At 38.9% G+C, this 19,198-nt stretch overlaps 3 protein-coding genes and 1 pseudogene across 7 annotated transcripts in view; 3 read left to right on the top strand and 1 right to left on the bottom strand.

Moving 5' to 3' along the window:
• Window positions 1–19,198, top strand: part of LOC120871952 (zinc finger protein 665-like) — a 385,017-nt gene that overhangs the window by 2,513 nt on the left and 363,306 nt on the right. The window lies entirely within an intron of this gene.
• LOC120871962 (zinc finger protein 347-like) overlaps window positions 1–19,198 on the top strand; it is a 232,281-nt gene that overhangs the window by 50,002 nt on the left and 163,081 nt on the right. The window lies entirely within an intron of this gene.
• LOC120872055 (zinc finger protein 610-like) overlaps window positions 1–19,198 on the top strand; it is a 67,943-nt gene that overhangs the window by 45,776 nt on the left and 2,969 nt on the right. The window contains exon 2 of one of the 2 annotated variants that reach the window (XM_040252208.1): window positions 6,826–6,952. In XM_040252208.1, coding sequence (XP_040108142.1) covers window positions 6,826–6,952 — 127 coding nt within the window. Of the gene's footprint in view, window positions 1–6,825; window positions 7,178–19,198 lie in introns of those variants that run through there. The other variant, XM_040252207.1, reaches the window with a different exon arrangement.
• LOC120872049 lies at window positions 5,558–5,991 on the bottom strand (annotated as a pseudogene).

Here is a 19,198-nt window from a genome sequence, read left to right as displayed (position 1 = left end):
CTTCCACTGTATAATCATAAGAGATTTCATTTAGGTCATACCTGAATGGTCTAGCGGTTTTCCCTACTTTCTTCAAATTGAATCTGAATTTGGTAATAAGGAGTTCATAATCTGAGCCACAGTCAGCTCCTGTTCTTATTTTTGTTGACTGTATAGAGCTTCGCCATCTTTGGCTGCAAAGAATATAATCAGTCTTGTTTCAGTGTTGACCACCTGGTGATGTCCATGTGTAGAGTCTTCTCTTGTGTTGTTGGAAGAGGGCATTTGCTATGACCAGTGCAATTTCTTGGCAAAACTCTATTAGTCTTTGCCTTGCTTCATTCTGCATTCCAAGGCCAAATTTGCCTGTTACTCCAGGAGTTTGTTGACTTCCTACTTTGGCATTCCAGTCCTCTATAATGAAAAGAACATCTTTTTTGGGTGTTCTAAAAGGTCTTATAAGTGTTCATAGAACCGTTCACCTTCAGGTTCTTCAGCATTACTGATTGGGGCATAGATTGGATTACCGTGATATTGAATGGTTTGCCTTCGAAACGAACAGAGATCATTCTGTCTTTTTTAGATTGCATCCAAGTACTGCATTTCAGACTCTTGCTGACCATGATGGCCACTCCATTTCTTAATTATTCCTACACCCTAAATTCAGCAAACTTCCTTTGCCATAAACATTTTGTTCACAAATAGGTCTCAGATAACAATCATTCCCAAGGCCTCAAGCTGTGTCCTACGTGATTTTCCTGGAACACTCTTTGTAAAGATCCTTGAACAAATGTCAGTGGTTAACTTTATGGATCATTCTCTCGGCATAACTGCAGAAGGCTTTGTGCCTTCACATGCTCCTTTCAAGGACAAAAAGCACCTTAACATTCTTTTCAGTCAGCTCAACCGAGGAAAGGAAATAACAAGTCATAATCACAAGACCTAATTACTTCATTCCGGGTCCATGCTTGCGGGACAAGTAGAGGGGGTTGGGGCCGTGCCTCCATTTTGTCAGTAATGTGTAATATGGCTCCCGACACACATGTTTTGTACCCTCTGACCAGAGATTCCCCTTCAGGTAGTTTGTGTTGGTCCACAGCTTGAGAATGTTTAAGATGGCCCAGTTGATTCCAGTCTGGATCCCTCACTGAGCATCAGGACTCTTGAGTCCTCCCTTTCCTGAGAGCTGAGATCGTGGCTGAGGAGGGCGTGCTCTGTTCTGAGTGGGGTTGATCAGGGCCTGCTTTGTGACCTGAAGGAGATTGTCTGGTCAGCGGAGGTGCCTCCTGCTGCTTTGTACTTGAGGCCTCAGCAGGAGGGGAGTGTGATCCAAGGGAAAGTGTGCGAAAGTCCCATGTTGGTCTCTCTGTGGAGGTTGACTGACCTGAGTCCCCTCACAGGGGCCTGTCTGTTCCTCATGGTGAGGGCTTCCCTGTGTGTGTATGGTTGGGGCTCAGGAAGGGGATGTGTTGACTCTAAGCATTAAACAGCATGTTTTCAACATGATGATAGACCTCTGAAGACTCGTGTTGCCTGATGCAGCCCTGAAGTTAAGGAAGAGGAAAGAAAAGGATCGAGGCATGGCTCTTTCTCAGGTAAGGTCATATTTAGTCTGTCCTTCCTGCAATGCTCTTCTCTGGACTTGCTAATCGTGTCTGACTCTGGAGTGTCCTGTGTGACTCCTGTACATGCACACTCACCCGGGGCCTTCCCTCAGGCCCTGTCGTCTCCACTTAGGTCCCGTCTCCCCATGACCTGGTGACCTGGCACTTGTGAGGAGGCTCCCCTGGGCACCATCCTGGGCAGGGCTTCTCGCCCATGGGTTGGAGATGGGGTATCACTGCTGTTGGGCAGCAGGGATTGCTTCGAGCCTATCTGGATGCGCTGTCTCCTCTGTCAACGAGGGTAAGGAAACTGCTCGTGGAAGTCAAGTGTTAGTATGCACAGTAGCTGGTTAAATCTGGGAATCAGATCAATTGAGCCTGTCCTTTCCCTTTTGTGTATCTTGACATCCTTGTGAATATACCTTACATATAAATACACAAAGAATTATTTCTGAGTACTGTGTTCTGTTCAGTTGGTTTATTTGCCTGTTTTTATACCAGTACCACATCACCTTGATTTACCTTGTAATAGGTGTTGAAATAGAAAGACCTCCATCTTCCTTCTTCAAGAGTTTTGCTGTTTGCTCTTTGAATAGTTCTATGACTTTCACGATGTTTTATTCTGCTTCTACAACGATTGTCATGGCAGTTTTGATAATGAGTTAATTGATTGACCCTTTGTGTGGTTATTAAAGAATCTTTTTGATATTACATGTTTCTTTTGTAATCTTTATGATTTTTACTGATGACACTTTGTCATGTGGGAAAGAAGATACATTTACTTCTTTTTCAATTTGGGGACCTTTGATTTCCTTTTCTCATCTAATTGCTCTAAGGGTTTCAGTGCGTTGTTGAAGTGTAGTGCAGAGTGTCCATCCTTGCCTTCTTCTTGACCTCAGAGGAAAAGCTTTCATTCTTTCCGCATTGCTGTGCTCTTTTCATAATGGCATTTGTTATGTTGATGTTGGTATAATTTATTGTTTGTAGTTTGTTGAGTGTTCCATCTTGAAAGGTTGTCCAGTTGTTATCGAATGTTTTTTTTCTGCATTGAGATATCCTGTTTTTTCCCCTTTAATCTGTTAATGTAGTGTGTCATATTAATTGATTTTTGTATGTTGACTTCTCCTAGCCTTATATGAATAAAATCCATTTGGTCATGGTGTCAGATCTTTTTATTTATTTATTTAAATTATTTTAATCAAAGGATAATGGCTTTACAGACGTTGTTGTTTTCTGCCAAATACCAACATGAATCAGCCATAGGTATACATATGTCCCCTCCTTCCCATCTTCCTCCCTATCCCACCCCTGTAGGTTGTTAGAGAGCCCCTCTTTGAGTTCCCTGAGTCATTCAGCAAATTTGCATTGGCTCTCTACTTTACATATGGCAATGTAAGTTTCCATGTTACTCTCTCCATACATCTCACCCTCTCCTTCCGCCCATTCCCCCTCCTTCTGCTCTGTGTGTCTGTTTCTCCAGATCTTTTTAATATGTGTTGAAGTTGGTTTGCAAGTATTTTAATTTTGTGTCAGTATTCATCAGGGTTATTGGTTTCTAGTTTTCCTTTCTTGTGTCTTTGGGAAATCATCAAACTACTAGAATCATGCTTGCTCCATAGAATTAGCAAGATTAGTGGTAATTCTTTTATAAATGTTTTGTAGAATTTGGTCCTGTATTTTTCTTAGAGGTTTCTGACTACTTTTTAAATGTCTCTAGTTATAATTGGCTTCCCTGATGGCTCAAATCATAAAGAATCTGCCTGCATTGTGGGAGACCCAGGTTCTATCCCTGGGTTGGAAGATTCCCTGGAGAAAGGAATGGCTCTCTAGTCCAGTCTTCTTGTCTGGAGACATTCCATGGACAGAGGAGCCTTGTGGGCTACAGTGCATGAGGTCACAAAGAGTCAGACACGACTGAGTGGCTAACACTTTCACTTTCAACACTTCTCAACTTTTTTCTATCTTAATAAGTAAAATAGTTCGTATGTTTCTAAGAATTTGCCAGTATCTCCTATATACTGTCACTTATAGGCATTATTGGTCATAGTACTTCCTTATCTTTAGAAACTTTCTTTGACATGAGTTGTAATCACTCCAGTTTAATATCTGTTTTTAGTTATTTGCATCATTTTTTCTCTTGTCCTTAGTCTAGGTGGGGGTTTTCGTATACAGTTTTTTCAAAACATCAACTCTTGGTTTGTTGATTTTTATATTTTTCTACTTTCTATTGTATCTCTGGTTTAATGTTTCTTATTTACATGTTTCCTTCTGCTAAACTTGAGTTTAGTTTGTTTTCTGTTTTCTGCTTCCTAGAGGTCTAAAAATAGATTTCAGATTTAAAATCTTTTCTTTTTTACTGTAAGCATTTAACCTTTCAGACTTTCCTTTTAGTACAGTGGTCTCTGTGTGTTATAAATTTTGTAATGTTGTCTTTTCGTTTTGATCCATGTATTTAAAAATTTCCATGTGATTTTTTTCTTAGACCCATTTGTGGTGTAAAGAGTGAGTTGTTTAATGTCCACATTTGAGGAATTTTCTTTTTTTCTTGTGTTTATTTTGTTGTTGTTAGGGAAGATACTTTTATGGTATCAGTCTCTTAAAACGGTTAATTTTGGCCTAACATGTTGTCTCTCATAGAGAATGGTTTATGTGTTCTTGAGATACATGTGTTTTATGGTTTTGTTCTGCCGTGATCTGTACATGCCTGTTCAATGTTTGTTTTATTTTTCTGAGAGGTCTAATGTTAGATGTGTATATATTTTTACTTGTTACAGCTTTTTGGTAAATTGACCGTTTTATCATTATGCAATATTTATCTCATTGCACTTTTTTTCTTCCGTTTATTTTGTCTGATATAACAGTCTCCCTTGCTCTCCTTAGGATGGACTGTCTTTTCCATCCTTTCACTTTTCACCTTTCCATGTCCTTAGGTTTGTGAGTACTACCTGTTTCAACTCTCTGAAACTCTCTGTCTGTTGCCCTGTGTTTTACCTCCTCTTACTTCTTCTAGTGGCCCCTGCTCCTGTGCATCCTATGGTGGTGAAAGACAGGCACCCTGGACAGCTCCTTTCCTGCCACTGTAATTTCAGAAGGAATGTATTGAATGTTTCCTTCCTATCATGATGTTTCTTCAGATAGTCTTGGTTAATAACTATATATTTTTTCCATATTCTTTTTTGACATGATTTTTAATTCTCTGAGAAGTTTTTTTACTTTGCTGTTGTGATAATTCTTTTTTGTCATAATCTAATGACTCTTCTAATTTCAGATCTGTTTTATTAGTGGAAAAAAAAGCAAAGAAAGTCTTTGGCTTCTGTTAATGCCTTGCTATGTAAATTTAAATGCGTAAAATTGTATCTTTGTATATGGTAGTTTTATTATGACTTGAGTTCAAGTATTCTTTTTTTTTTTTAATGTTTTTACCAGTTTTCTTTTCTTATCGTAGCATAGAATCCTGTTGACAAACTCAGCTAAGTACAAAGGATACATATTTATCATCTGAAGAATGCTGAATTACATGTGAATAAAAGGATAATATAAAATTGTCCAAAAAATCTGTCAAAACACAAATCCTCTCATTCCAGTTAATTTTTTACAGATAAATATGCATGCATGTGCAAGTCTGTGGTTTAGATAGAAGACATCATGATTTAAAAACTACATATCACCTTTTTTTTTTTCAGTTGAAATTATGTTATCAGTATAATCTGTGGCCTTGAAATTTTATAAACAATTCTGTTAGTGTTTTAAGTAGTAAATTACTAACAGTTGTGTTTCTGTATTCACGTCTATAATGACCTTGCATGCCATTCCACATTGTTCACCTTGGATTTTTTTTTTTTTTTCCATACTAATACAATATTTATTTGTTTTCCTTCTGTCAAACCCTGAGCCCACCACTTTCCCCAGGCTGCCTGGGGAGTTCCAGGAAAGGGAACGTACAGGTCAGATATAGGAGAAAGAACTATGGGAGGTGGAAATAGCTCCTTCATATCATAAAGAAGATGAACTAGACCACCATCAGGCAAAAGAGCCCTGTGGCCTTTGAGAGGGCCAAGCCCCTGGTGTAGAAGAGCTACTGTTTCAGAGAAGGGTTCCTGGCATAACAGTGATGAAGCTCCCAAACACAGTCCCACTTCCAGCCCTGGAGCCAGCCACCCCTGCTGTGGCAACTCCAGCTCCAGGGAACTTGGCTGCTGTGTCAGAGTCCTTTGAAATGGCACTGGTTTGGAAGCTGTGGCTAGGAATAAGTGAGGTAGTCTGGGGACCTGGGGCTGCCAAGCTGCTGTGGCTCTCATCAGTCAGTGTCTTCAGTCCTTCACCACCACTGTGGACAGTGATCACTCAACAAGGGGGAGGTTCTCCCAATCAGGGAGGGGGTAGGGACTAATTTGGCACAGGCGTCCATGTTCAAGGGATGAAGGCTGGGGGCCCGAGAGCTGCTCCCCCTGCAGAGAAGACAAAGGGGCAGGGAAGAGGCTCACCTTGGACTTCTTTCAAGTTTTCTTTAGGAGCCCTCTGTCAAAGGACTTTTAATGTTCTCTGTATTACTTCACTGTTAGATGCTTAAGCTTCAGTTGCTGAGCCCAGGCTTCTGAGTTCAGGTGCTTCATGTAACATTTCTTGCCTTCTTGATCTGATTCAAGTTTCTCAGAGTGTTTGTGACACAGATTTTCTTCTCTCAGGTGGGAACAGATGGTTCTTTAATGTGCTATTATGTTGATGACAGCTTCTTGCCTGTAAAGTACTTATTTAATGTTTAGAGTAATACTACAGTAATTTAGAGCAACAGGAAGCCTTCAGACACTTTTGGTCCTTGCTGCTGTTATCAACATTATACCTGAAAATTTTGACCTTTCCATTAAAAGTGCCGTGGACTTTGCCATCTCTGAAGACACCACTCATGCTGTACCTCATCTAGATAATGAGTTGCACTCACTGGATAGAACATAATATCTGACACTTCTGTATAGCCAAAACAGTGTTGAGCTTTATTTTTATATATTTCATGGATTTTGAACAGTGATGAAAAATCCATATTAATTGGACGGTCTCATAAGGTCTTAGAAAAAAGCATAAGAAATTAAAATTAGAGATCCATAATTTCTCCAGATACCCCTGCATGGATCTGTTAGAACACATACTTCAACCAAGTCAATCCTTGCCCCTTACCACCCTTTCTTTTTTGGATGAAAGTGAGGACTTTTCATGGCCCTTTTGCTGACATGTGGTTTCATTTCAGGAACAACTGACCTCTGAGGATGTGGCCATTGAATTCACTCAGGAGGAGTGGGAATTCCTGGACCCTGCTCAGAGGGCCTTGTACAGGGACGTGATGCTGGAGACCTATAGGAACCTGCTGTCTGTGGGTGAGGATGACTTCCTTCCAGAGCTGCCCTTGGGTATCTGCATTTTCCCTGTGTGCCCCTTGGGAGGCCCTGATGTCTTTCATCTGAGAGTTCTGGTGACTGGGGCATGACACAGTTTCACAAGGTTAAACTGACCCTCTTCAGATGCTGTGTCTATTTCATGTCATATCTGAGGTTGTTGCACAGCTTAATTATCTACAAAGCTCACTGGCAAATGTTAAAAAATATACCAAAAAACCCGATTTCCTATTTTCTGCCTTTTGACTTTTGCTCAGTGTTTAAAAAAACCCACAGCACTTTAGATTTCTTTCTTCTGATAACGCTGAATATCCACTTGTTTGTTTTTGTTTGCTTGTTTACTTTTTTTTAGCTGCACCATTCTGTATGTGGGATCTTAGTTCCCTGACTAAGGATCAAAGCTACACCCCTTGCATTGGAAATGCAGAGTCTTAACCACTGGATCACCAGGGGAGTCCCAGAATTTCTGTGTCTGATCTGAATATTATCTCCACATTGGAGCCTGAGAAAAAGCTCTGGACAGTGGAGAGTGATGTAAAAGTAGCCAAAACTACAACATATAAAGAAAAACGAGTATTTCAAAAGGGCTGTTTTTTTCTGTTTAGGAATGGGACAAGTTGGTGGATTGGATCCTCTGTGGTTGTTACTTAGGAAAATGTAAGAGTGTGTAGAGAGATCGTCTTTTTGATCGTAGATCCTACGAGGGGAGCATATGTGAATCTCGCAGGCTCTTAGGTTGCATCTGTAGGTCGAGTGCATGGTCCCATCTCAAGATGGTGTAATGTCTGACCTTCATGTTGTATTATTTTTACTCTTGTGCTGCTCTACCTAGTCTGGGAATGTCAACTGTTCCTGATGTTCCTTTCTCCTTACTTTGTATCATTTTACCTCTTCAATTTCCTTGAAATATATTCCTGAGGGTCTGAAATTTTATCTGTTTTCCTTGCTGTGATAATCTAACTATGTTTAATTAGCAGCCTCTGGTGAGTCTCTGTGGAGTGGATTTAGTAGGTAACAGAAAACTGTGATGGAGACACTATTCCTAATGTTATTTTCTTGCTCTGTACAAGTCACCACTTGAAGCTATCCAGTAGAGTGGTCATTATGTTCTAGGATGATGACAGAGAAAGTATCACGAGAGCCCAATACATCTTTCCAGGTTATTTTCTGGCTTTGGAGACTCTGTCAAGGGCATCATGACAGTGTTGTTGATGTGTATCAAGGACCATATATTTTAGCCTCTGTAAATGGTATGGGAATTTATCCCAGGACAACTTTGTCCAAGTTCCCATTCTCATATCTATGGGGCTGTTGGTTGCACTGTTGTTCTGTGCATTGTAGGTAATTTTTTATTTTGTCATTGAGTTCAAATTTCTGTGTTACTCTTAGTGTTTCTGTTTTGTATTTGCAATGCGTTGGATGGTTGATTAGGGAATGGTCCCTATGGTGGAACGGGTGATCAGTCCCTCTTAAAATTCTTTATATATTCTTTGTACTCAACTTACTATCAGATGTATGATTTCCACATATTTTCCCTTTTATTGTTGATTGTCTTTTCAAACTCACTGCACTTTAATGCAGAGTAGTTTATAATTTTGATATAGTTCAGTTTATTAATATCTGGTTTTATTCTGTGGCCTGTGCTTTTGGTGTTATATCTGGTAAATCATTTGTGGGTCCAATTTCCAGAAACATTTCCTGCACCTTTACTTCTAGGAGTTTTATACATTTGGGACTTAGGTTTAGGTCTTTGAACCATTTTGAGTTCTTTTTTGTCTGTAGTGTAAGATAATGTGCCAAGTAAATTCTTTTGCTGATGGGTATTCAGTTTTGTCAACATGTCTTGTTTCATAGACTGCTTCCCCATTTAGTAGTTTTTATACCCTTGTGAAACATCTTTTGAACATCTCTGCAAGAGGTGTTTTTGTTTTAACCATTCTTTTTAGGTATGCTGCTGATGCTAAGTCGCGTCAGTGGTGTTTGACTCTGTGTGACCCCACAGACAGCAACCCACCAGGCTCCTCTGTCCCTGGGATTCTCCCGGCAAAAACACTGGCATGGGTTGCCATTTCCTTCTCCGATGCATGCATGCATGCATGCCAAGTCGCTTCAGCCGTGTCTGACTCTATGCGACCCCACAGACGGCACCCAACCAGGCTCCTCTGTCCTTGGGATTCTCCAGGGAAGAATACTGGAGTGGGTTGCCATTTCCTTCTCCACTTTTTAAGTATAGTTAATTTACAGTGTTGTGTTTCAGGTATACAGCAGTTTACAAGATACTCAATATAGTTCCCTGAGCTAATTCCTAGGTTCTTGTTGTTTATCTATTTTGTATATACATTAGTTTATAAATATTCAGACCCCTAATTTATCTCTCCCTTTCCTGCCCCCATCACCATCCTGTACTATCCCCTTTGGTCACAATAAGTTTGTTTTTTATTCTGGGGAGTTTATTTTGTGAATAAGTTCATTTGTATCATTTATTTCAGTTCAACATATAATATCCTATGATATTTGTCTTTCTCTGTCTGATTTCACTTAGAATAATCCCTAAGTCTGTCTATATTGCTGCAAAAGCCATTACTTCATTGTGTTTTATGCTATGGAGGTGGCAACACAATCCAGTGTTCTTGCCTGGAGAATTTCATGGACAGGGGAGTCTGGCAGCTACAGGTCATGGGGTCTTAAAGAGTTGGACACAGCTGAGCTACTTTCACTTCACAATATTCCCTTGTATATATGTACCACATATTCTTTATCCCTTTGTCAGTGAACATTTAGGTTGCTGCCATGTTTTGGCTGGTATAAATAGTGCTGCTAAAAACATTGGGGTGCATGTATCATTTTGAATTAGTTTTCATCCTTTCTGGATATATGCCCAGGATTGGAATTGCTGGTTCATGTGATAACCCTATTTTTAGGTCTTTATGGAACCTCCATGCTATTCTCCAAAGTGGCAGTACCAATTTATGTTCCTTCCAACAGTGTAGGAGGGTTCTCTTTTCTCCACACCCTCTCAAGCATTTATTGTTTGTAGACTTTTTGATGGTGGTCATTCTGACTGGTGTGAGGTGATACATTTTTATGGTTTTGATTTGCATTTCTCTCGTGAGTAGAGATGTCAAACATCTTTTCAGGTGACTGTTGGCCATCTGTTTGTCTCTTTTGGAGAAGTATCTGTTTTGATCTTCTGCCCAGTTTTTGATTGGGTTGGTTGTTTGTTTTGATATTACGCTGTATGAACTGTTTGTATATTTTGGAAATAAATCCCTTATAGGTAGCATCATTTGCATATATAGTCTCCTAGTCCAAAAGTTGAATTTTTGTTCTGTTTTTGGTTTCCTTTGCTTTGCAAAAAGGTTTTAAATTTAATTAGGTCTCATTTGTTTGATTTTGCTTTTATTACCATGATTCTAAGAGATAGATTAAAAAAAATTTTGCTGACATTTATGTCAGTGTTTTGCATTTCTTTTCCACTATGAATTTTACAGTATCTGGTCTTGCATTTAGATGTTTCGCACATTTTTTTTTAATTTATTTTTTATTTTACTTTACAATTCTGTATTGGTTTTGCCATACATTGACATGAATCCACCATGGGTGTACATGCATTCCCAAACATGAACCCCCCTCATTTTGAGTTTATTTCTGTGTATGGTGTTAGAGAATGTTTTAATTTCATTCTTTTTCATGTAACTATCAATTTATCCCAGCATCACTTATTAAAGAGACTTCTTCATTCTATATTCTTTCCTCTTTTGTTATAGAATAATTGACTCTAAGTAAATTGGTTTATTTCTGGGTTTTCTGTCCTGTTCTGATCTGTGTTTCTGTTTTGTGCCATCATCATACCACTTCCCTGGTGGCTCAGACGGTGAAGCCATCTGCCTCCAATGCAGGAGACCCAGGTTCAGTCCCTGGGTCAGGAAGATCTGCTGGAGAAGGAAATGGCAACCCACTTCAGTATTCTTGCCTGGAAAATCCCATGGACAGAGGAACCTGGTAGTCTATAGTCAATGGGGTCACAAAGAGTCAGACACGACTGAGCGACTTCACTTTCACTTTGTTGACTATCAGTTTGTAGTATAGTCTGAACTCAGGGAACATGATTCCTCCAGCTCTGTTCTTCTTTTTCAAGATCATTTTGGATATCAGAGTCTTTTGTATTTTGGTACAAATTAAGTTTTTCTTTGTTTTATGAAATATGTCATTGTTAATTTGATAAGGGTTGCACTGAATATGTAGATTGCCTTGAATAGTATGGTCATTTTGATAAGGATACTTCTTTCAATCCAAGAACATGGTATATGTTTGTCCCATCTGTTTGTGTCATCTTTGGTATCAGTAATCAGCATCTTATAGTTTTATGAGTACAGTTCTTTTGACTTTTTAGGTAGGTTTATTCCTTAGAATTGTATTCTTTTCTCTGAGATAGTGAATGGGATTGTTTCATTAATTTCACTTTCTGATATATCATTATTTGTGTATAGAAATGCAGCAGTTTTCTGTATATTTTCTATCCAGCAAGTTTACTCTGTTCATTGATGAGGTCTAGTAGTCATCTGGTGGCATCTTCGGTATTTTCTGTGTGTAGCATCATAGTGACAGTTTCACTTCTCCTTTATTTTTGTACCTTGACTTCCTTTTATTTCTTTTTCTTTTCTGATTGTTGTGGCTAAGACTTCCAAAAATATGTTGAATAAAAGTGGCAATAGTGAACATTCTTGTCTTATTCATGTTGTTAAGGGGAGTGCTTTCAGTTTTTCCCTGTTGAGTATGATGTTAGCTGTGTGTTTGACATATACAGTCTTAATTATGTTGAGGTAGGGTCCATCTGTGCTGACTTTCTGAAGGGTTTTTTTATCATAAATGGCACTTGAATTTTGTCAGAAGCTTTTCTGCATCTCTTCATGATCATATGGTTTTTAGTCTTCAACTGTTACTGTGGTGCAGCATACTGATTAACTTGTGGATATTGAGAAATCTTGCATCCCTGCAGTAAATCCCACTTGATCATGGTATGATCCTTTAATGTCCTTTAATGTATTAGCAACTGTTTGAATCTGCTCTTTTGAACTCAGGGTAGGTCTAGGAGAATAAAGCCTTTTTCTGCAAAAAAGAGTTGGACGCCTCAGAAAGGCTTTTGTAACTGGGAAGGTCTTCCAGAGTCAGTGTCAATCCCTCCTTTCCTTTGATACTCCTCGATCTTGAGATGACCATGTGTGGAAGAAGAAATGAAATAAATGTCCAATGGAGAGGTTAATCATACTTGGCAGAGGAACCCAGGTTTAGATAGCCTTTTCCTGGGTTTTCCTTCTGATTTCTGCTAATAAGATTCTTACACAATATCCTGGAATATTGTGTATGTTTTTCTTGAATATAAGCATTCCATTGTAACTTACAAAATTCACAGTTGGATACATTACATTGTAAATAGTATAATAGGTATTATCCTGCTTTCTCCATATATCACAGTCACTTTAAAAATCTTTCTTGTTTCTGTCCCATACCCATAGTATAATGCCCTAAACTTTCTGAACCAGTTCTTTGCTTTTAAGGTCAGTATGTTAGTTTGTGCTCTCAGTTATTTTCACAGAGACTTGCAGTCACAAGCTGATAGCTGACAGAAACCTGTGTACCCTATGCTCCATGCAGGCCCTTTCTTAGTCCTGACCAGTCCTCACGTAGTTCCTTGATATGGATGGAAACATTGTTCTTACCTATCACGTCCCTCCACCTGCTACATACTCTTACTGTAAAGATAATCTCTGATCATTTATTGAACAGGTTTCTCAGGACATGACCTAAATCACTCTGTGCATCCATGATGACTCACAACCCATTTCGAGATGCTGTGGGTGAATAATAGTTAAACAGACTACTTCTGTCTTACATCTTCCTTGATATTTTCTAAGTTCTGTATATTTTTAAAAAAGTATTTTTTAGTCTATTCATTCAGTGGGTGGTCCTGTTTACAAATAAGTTTTTTCAGTCGTCCCAGTAGGTTCAGATTCATATCCTGGTTCTCTTACCACTTTGTAGGCCAATTGCGTGTGTCTTCTGCTCTGATTAGAGAAAAGCATGTTAGTTTACCTCAAGCCTTTTAAAGCAAATTAGTGCTGTCAGTAGTACGTGCTTTATAGTAAATACTCAAAATTGATTTGTCTAAAAAAGGTAATATCTATACTCTGTCATGTTCTTTATGATATGACTTTATCTACATTATATATATATTTAAAATATAAATGTATTTTTCATTGGAGGTTAATTACTTTACAATATTGTATTGGTTTTGGCATACATCAACATGAGTCCACCACAGGTATATACGTGTTCCCCATCCTGAACCCCGCTCCCTCCTCCCTCCTTGTACCATCCCTCTGGGTCATCCCATTGCACCAGGCCCAAGCATCCAGTATCATGTATCGAACCTTGATTGTCGATTCATTTCATATATGATATTATACATGTTTCAATGCCATTCTCCCAAATCATCCCACCCTTTCCCTCTCCCACAGAGTCCAAAAGCCTGTTCTATACATCTGTGTCTCTTTTGCTGTCTCGCATACAGGGTTATCATAACCATCTTTCTAAATTCCATATATATGCGTTAGTATATTGTATTGGTGTTTTTCTTTCTGGCTTCCTTCACTCTGTATAATAGGCTTCAGTTTCATCCACCTCATTAGAACTGATTCAAATGAATTCTTTTTAATGGCTGAGTAATACTCCATTGTGTATATGTACCACAGCCTTCTTATCTATTCATCTGCTGATGACATCTAGGTTGCTTCCATGTCCTGGCTGTTATAAACAGTGCTGCGATGAACATTGGGGTACATGTACAGTGGGATTGCTGGGTCATAAGGCAGTTCTATTTGCAGTTTTTTAAGGAATCTGCACACTCTTCTCCACAGTGGCTGTACTAGTTTGCATTCCCACCAACAGTGTAAGAGGGTTCCCTTTTCTCCACACCCTCTCCAGCATTTATTGCTTGTAGACTTTTGGATTACAGCCATTCTGACTGGTGTGACATGGTACCTCACTGTGGTTTTGATTTGCATTTCTCTGATAATGAGTGATGTTGAGGATCTTTTCATGTGTTTGTTAGCCATCTGTATGTCTTCTTTGGAGAACTGTCTATTTAGTTCTTTGGCCCATTTTTTGATTGGGTCATTTATGTTTCTGGAATTAAGCTGCAGGAGTTGCTTTTATATTTTTGAGATTAGTTGTTTGTCAGTTGCTTCATTTGCTATTATTTTCTCCCATTCTGAAGGCTGTCTTTTCACCTTGCTTATAGTTTCCTTTGTTGTGCAGAAGCTTTTAAGTTTAATTAGGTCCCATTGGTTTATTTTTGCTTTTATTTCCAATATTCTGGGAGGTGGGTCATAGAGGATCCTGCTGTGATGTATGTCAGAGAGTGTTTTGCCTTTGTTCTCCTCTAGGAGTTTTATAGTTTCTGGTCTTCCGTTTAGATTTTTAACCCATTTTGAGTTTATTTTTGTGTATGGTGTTAGAAAGTGATCTAGTTTCTTTGTTTTACAAGTGGTGATCAGTTTTCCCAGCACCACTTGTTAAAGAGATTGTCTTTAATCCATTGTATATTCTTGCCTCCTTTGTCAAAGATAAGGTGTCCATAGGTGCGTGGATTTATCTCTGGGCTTTCTATTTTGTTCCATTAATCTATAAATCTGTCTTTGTGCCAGTATCATACTGTCTTGTTGACTGTGGCTTTGTAGTAGAGCCTGAAGTCAGGCAAGTTGATTCCTCCAGTTCCATTCTTCTTTCTCAAGGTTGCTTTGGCTATTTGAGGTTTTTTTGTATTTCCATACAAATTGTGAAATTATTTGGTCTAGCTCTACATTATATCTTCTTAAAATTTTATTTATTTTTTAATTGAAGGATAATGGCTTTACCAAATGTTGTTTTCTGTCAAACCTCAATTACATTATATCTTGTATGTGTTTCAGTTCCAACATTTTTCAGCAATATTGTGTCTGACCCTAGTCAATGAATACACAAAGCACTCACTTTTAATTTATTATATTTTGGTGCCATTAAACTAGGTAATTAACAATAGTGCATGGCTAGAAATTAGCCTTCCTTGGTGGCTCAGTGGTAAAGAATTGACCTGCTAATGCAGAAGATGCAGGTTTGGTTCCTGAGTCAGGAAGATCCCATGGAGAAGGAAATGGCAACCCACTCCACTATTCTTGCCTGGGAAATCCCATGGACAGAGGAGTGCCATGGGCTACAGTCCACAGTGTCGGAAAGAGGCAAACACCACTGAGTGACTGAACAACAACAACATAGGTTGGGATTGCATTGTTTATTGGCTGTTAGAAAACCAGTGAATATTTTACGTCTTAATTTATGTGTCATTTACAGATGATGGTCTTTTAGCATGTATTCTGCAATACAGCTGACACATACTACTTGTTAACATTGTAAAATGCCTTTTCTTTTTAGGTATGTAGTTCTATAGCAGATTTAAAAAGTATGTTGTTTCCAAAAAATTGTTTTAATCATATTCTTAATTTTCTCATTTGTTTTCAATTGTAAACAACCCGTTATCAAAAGTTAATTATTAATTGGGTAAGCTTGGTTTTGGATTATTTACTGTTACAAAATATAATATATTGTTTAGAATTTATTTATATCCAGTAAGTTTGCAGAATACAATGATAGTGTAATATTTTTCTTTTCAATTTGAGACAACTGTTGATTGATAGGTTGCTGGGGACCAGCCCAGGTGGATCCAGGGTAATTCGAAGCGGGGATGGCATGGCGAGAGAGATATATAGATGTAGAGAGACATAAGGAAAGATTTTGCAGTTAAGAGAATAGAGGAGAGAAAGAGGCTGTATTCCTTGGTTTACATAGAAAGCCAGTAAAACCTCATTCAAGAGACTTTCACCATCCACCTAAGGCCACAGGCACCTGCTTGAATAGGAGAGGGTGCCCTGCCTTGGGCTCCCTCTCGCGTGGGTCTTAGAAGCCCAGGCAAATAAGTAGACATGATGATCCTTTATGCTCCAGATGGGAATCAGCCAGAAAATAAAGTAAGAGAGAAAAGACACGGGGGATGCCAGTCTTTCCAGGAACTGGTCCGAGAAACTGGTCTGTCCTTTATTTTCCAGGAAAAGCCTTTATACTTTTAGTTGTACATAGATATTAATGGATAATACAAAGTCATGCAGGGTCAGCAGCCCTGACTCTTATCGAGACCAAGCTTTCTCTCTGCATACTTAGCTGTATACACAGGTCTTAGGTGATTTACATCATCTTCTGGCCAGGAGGCCTATTAGCATTTTATGGCCCTTTTCTGATAAGGATCCGTCAACCAGAAAACTTATTTGCCCTAAAAGTGTTGTTCTCACTAAAGTCTGGTGCCACTCTCAGAAAGTACTAATTAAGGTTACATTCTTACATAGCAAGGATACAACAATTTATAACAAGGAAAGAGGAGTACAGTGATTTATAACAGAGAGAAAATTCATTAACTCAAAAGTCTAGTATTGCTAACATCAAAACTACTATATTCTTTTTTCTACATCCCAATTACATTGATTAATATTCTCTAGGTGCCTAAAAGATAAAGGATATGGAGGCCTGGCGGCAGTCATTAACTCAACAATGAAAACCTACACCAACATAATTCTTAGCTCTTTAAAAAAGGCTCTGTATCTTTAAGATGTGTTAAGCTTTGTGCCTCTCGTGGTTGGGGGGCTGTAAAAAATCACATGCATAGTGGTAAAAGTCCGGACAGACCGGTCAGGTAAGTTAGAAAGCTATCAGAGGGGTTTAAGCTTAGACATTCCTTTTACGCCCAGGAGACTTATTGACTGGAGTTCTAAGTTAATTCCTTCTAGAGGAAGGTGGTGGGGGACAGCCCCTGTTAATGTCAGATGTGTAAGCGAAAAGCATAATGCAGTACGGCAGGCAGACTCTGGTTTTCGGGGTAGATGCTCGAGAAAACCCAGCGAGGCTCCCTTAAGGCCTGACTCGCCTTTGCCTGTTGGACCCCTTAACCTCATGACCTTTGCCATGGGCGGGACTCCTGGTGCTGGCTCCCGGCAATACGTTCCTAAGGGTCCTGGTAGAAAAACACTCTGTTTTTGAGAGTTGGCATAAGATTGTCCAATGTGAGTGTGTTTGGCATATGGTTTTTAAAAGTAGGCTACCATAGTGGTGAATTTATGTTATGCTTTCTTAAGTTAAGAATTCTGTTCCTTTAGTGTTTCTAAACACTTAAGGTGATCACTGTGGTGTTTCATAACTTGATGTAAGTATTACTTTTGGTGTAATATATATTCAGCATGAAACATTTATTTTTGAATTATTGTGAGCAGGATACCTATAATTCTTTTCATCTTGTAGATATCTCTCCTACACATGTGATCAAGCATTTACAACCCACAGTGAACAGTGATAAACTAGAAACATTCCAAACATTGATGCTGGGAAGCCCTGAAAGCTGTGAAATCAAACATTTTCATCTTTGGGAAAGTCAGGAAAATATATGTGACTTTGAGTGTCAGGGGAGAGACGACAAAAGAAATTACAAAGGTACACCTGTAAGCCTTAATGGAAATGTGCCTGATGGAAGAGATTCGCATGATAGAAAGGATGCAGGCATCAAGCCCTTTGGAAAGAGGTTTGGATTTAACTTTCAGTATAAACTGCAGATATTTCAAACTGGCGGAATAATTTCTGAATATAATGAAGTTAAGAGTTCTGTCAACAACAGTTTCTCATTTTCACCACTTGAAAGAATCCCTCCTTGTGTCCAAACCAGTGTTTCTAATATATATGGGAGTGATTTTATGAATCCTTCAGGAATAAGAGAAGAACTCAAAGCACACAGGGGAAAACCTTACAAATGTGATGAGGGTGGCAAGGTCTTTCATGTAAAGTCAATCCTTTTAAGTCATCAGACAGTTCATACTGGAGAGAAACCTTACAAATGTGATGAGTGTGGCAAGGCCTTTACTCACAGCTCACACCTCAGGAGACATAAGAAAATTCATACAGGAAAGAAATTATTTAAATGTGATATATGTGACAAAGTCTTCAGCCGAAATTCAAACCTTGCTGGTCATCAGAGGGTTCATACTGGAGAGAAACCTTACAAATGTGATGAGTGTGGCATGGCCTTTCATGTAAAGTTAACCCTTTTAAGGCATCAGACACTTCATACTGGTGAGAAACCTTACAAATGTGATGAGTGTGGCAAGGCCTTTTGTGTAAAGTCAACCCTTTTAAGGCATCAGTCAGTTCATACTGGAGAGAAACCTAACAAATGTGATGAGTGTGGCAAGGCCTTTCGTCTGAAGTCAAGCCTTTTACGTCATCAGACAGTTCATACTGGAGAGAAACCTTACAAATGTGATGAGTGTGGCAAGGCCTTTCGTATAAAGTCAAGCCTTTTAAGTCATCAGACAGTTCATACTGGAGAGAAACCTTACAAATGTGATGAGTGTGGCGTGGCCTTTCGTGTAAAGTTAACCCTTTTAAGTCATCAGACAGTTCATACTGGAGAGAAACCTTACAAATGTGATGAGTGTGGCAAGGCCTTTTGTGTAAAGTCAAAGCTTTTTACTCATCAGACAGTTCATACTGGTGAAAAACCTTACAAATGTGATGAGTGTGGCAAGGCCTTTCGTCTAAACTCAAGCCTTTTAAGTCATCAGACAGTTCATACTGGAGAGAAACCTTACAAATGTGATGAGTGTGGTGAGGCCTTTCGTATAAAGTCAAACCTTTTAAGGCATCAGAAAGTTCATACTGGAGAGAAACGTTACAAATGTGCTGAGTGTGGCAAGGCCTTTCGTGTAAAGTCAACCCTTTTAAGGCATCAGACAGTTCATACTGGAGAGAAACGTTACAAATGTGATGAGTGTGGCAAGGCCTTTCGTCTAAACTCAAGCCTTTTTAGTCATCAGACAGTTCATACTGGAGAGAAACCTTACAAATGTGATGAGTGTGGCAAGGCCTTTCGTGTAAAGTCAAACCTTTTAAGTCATCAGACAGTTCATACTGGAGAGAATCCTTACAAATGTGATGAGTGTGGCAAGGCCTTTCGTGTAAAATCAAGTCTTTTAAGTCATCGGACAGTTCATACTGGAGAGAAGCCCTACAAATGTGGTGAGTGTGGCAAGGCCTTTTGTGTAAAGTCAAACCTTTTAAGTCATCAGACAGTTCATACTGGAGAGAAACCTTACAAAT

The sequence above is a fragment of the Oryx dammah genome, unplaced genomic scaffold (genome assembly GCF_014754425.2).
Source record: "Oryx dammah isolate SB20612 unplaced genomic scaffold, SCBI_Odam_1.1 HiC_scaffold_13, whole genome shotgun sequence".
Lineage (NCBI taxonomy): Eukaryota > Metazoa > Chordata > Mammalia > Artiodactyla > Bovidae > Oryx > Oryx dammah.
Note: the sequence above shows the minus strand (reverse complement) of the source record. Positions and strands in the feature narration are given on the sequence as shown.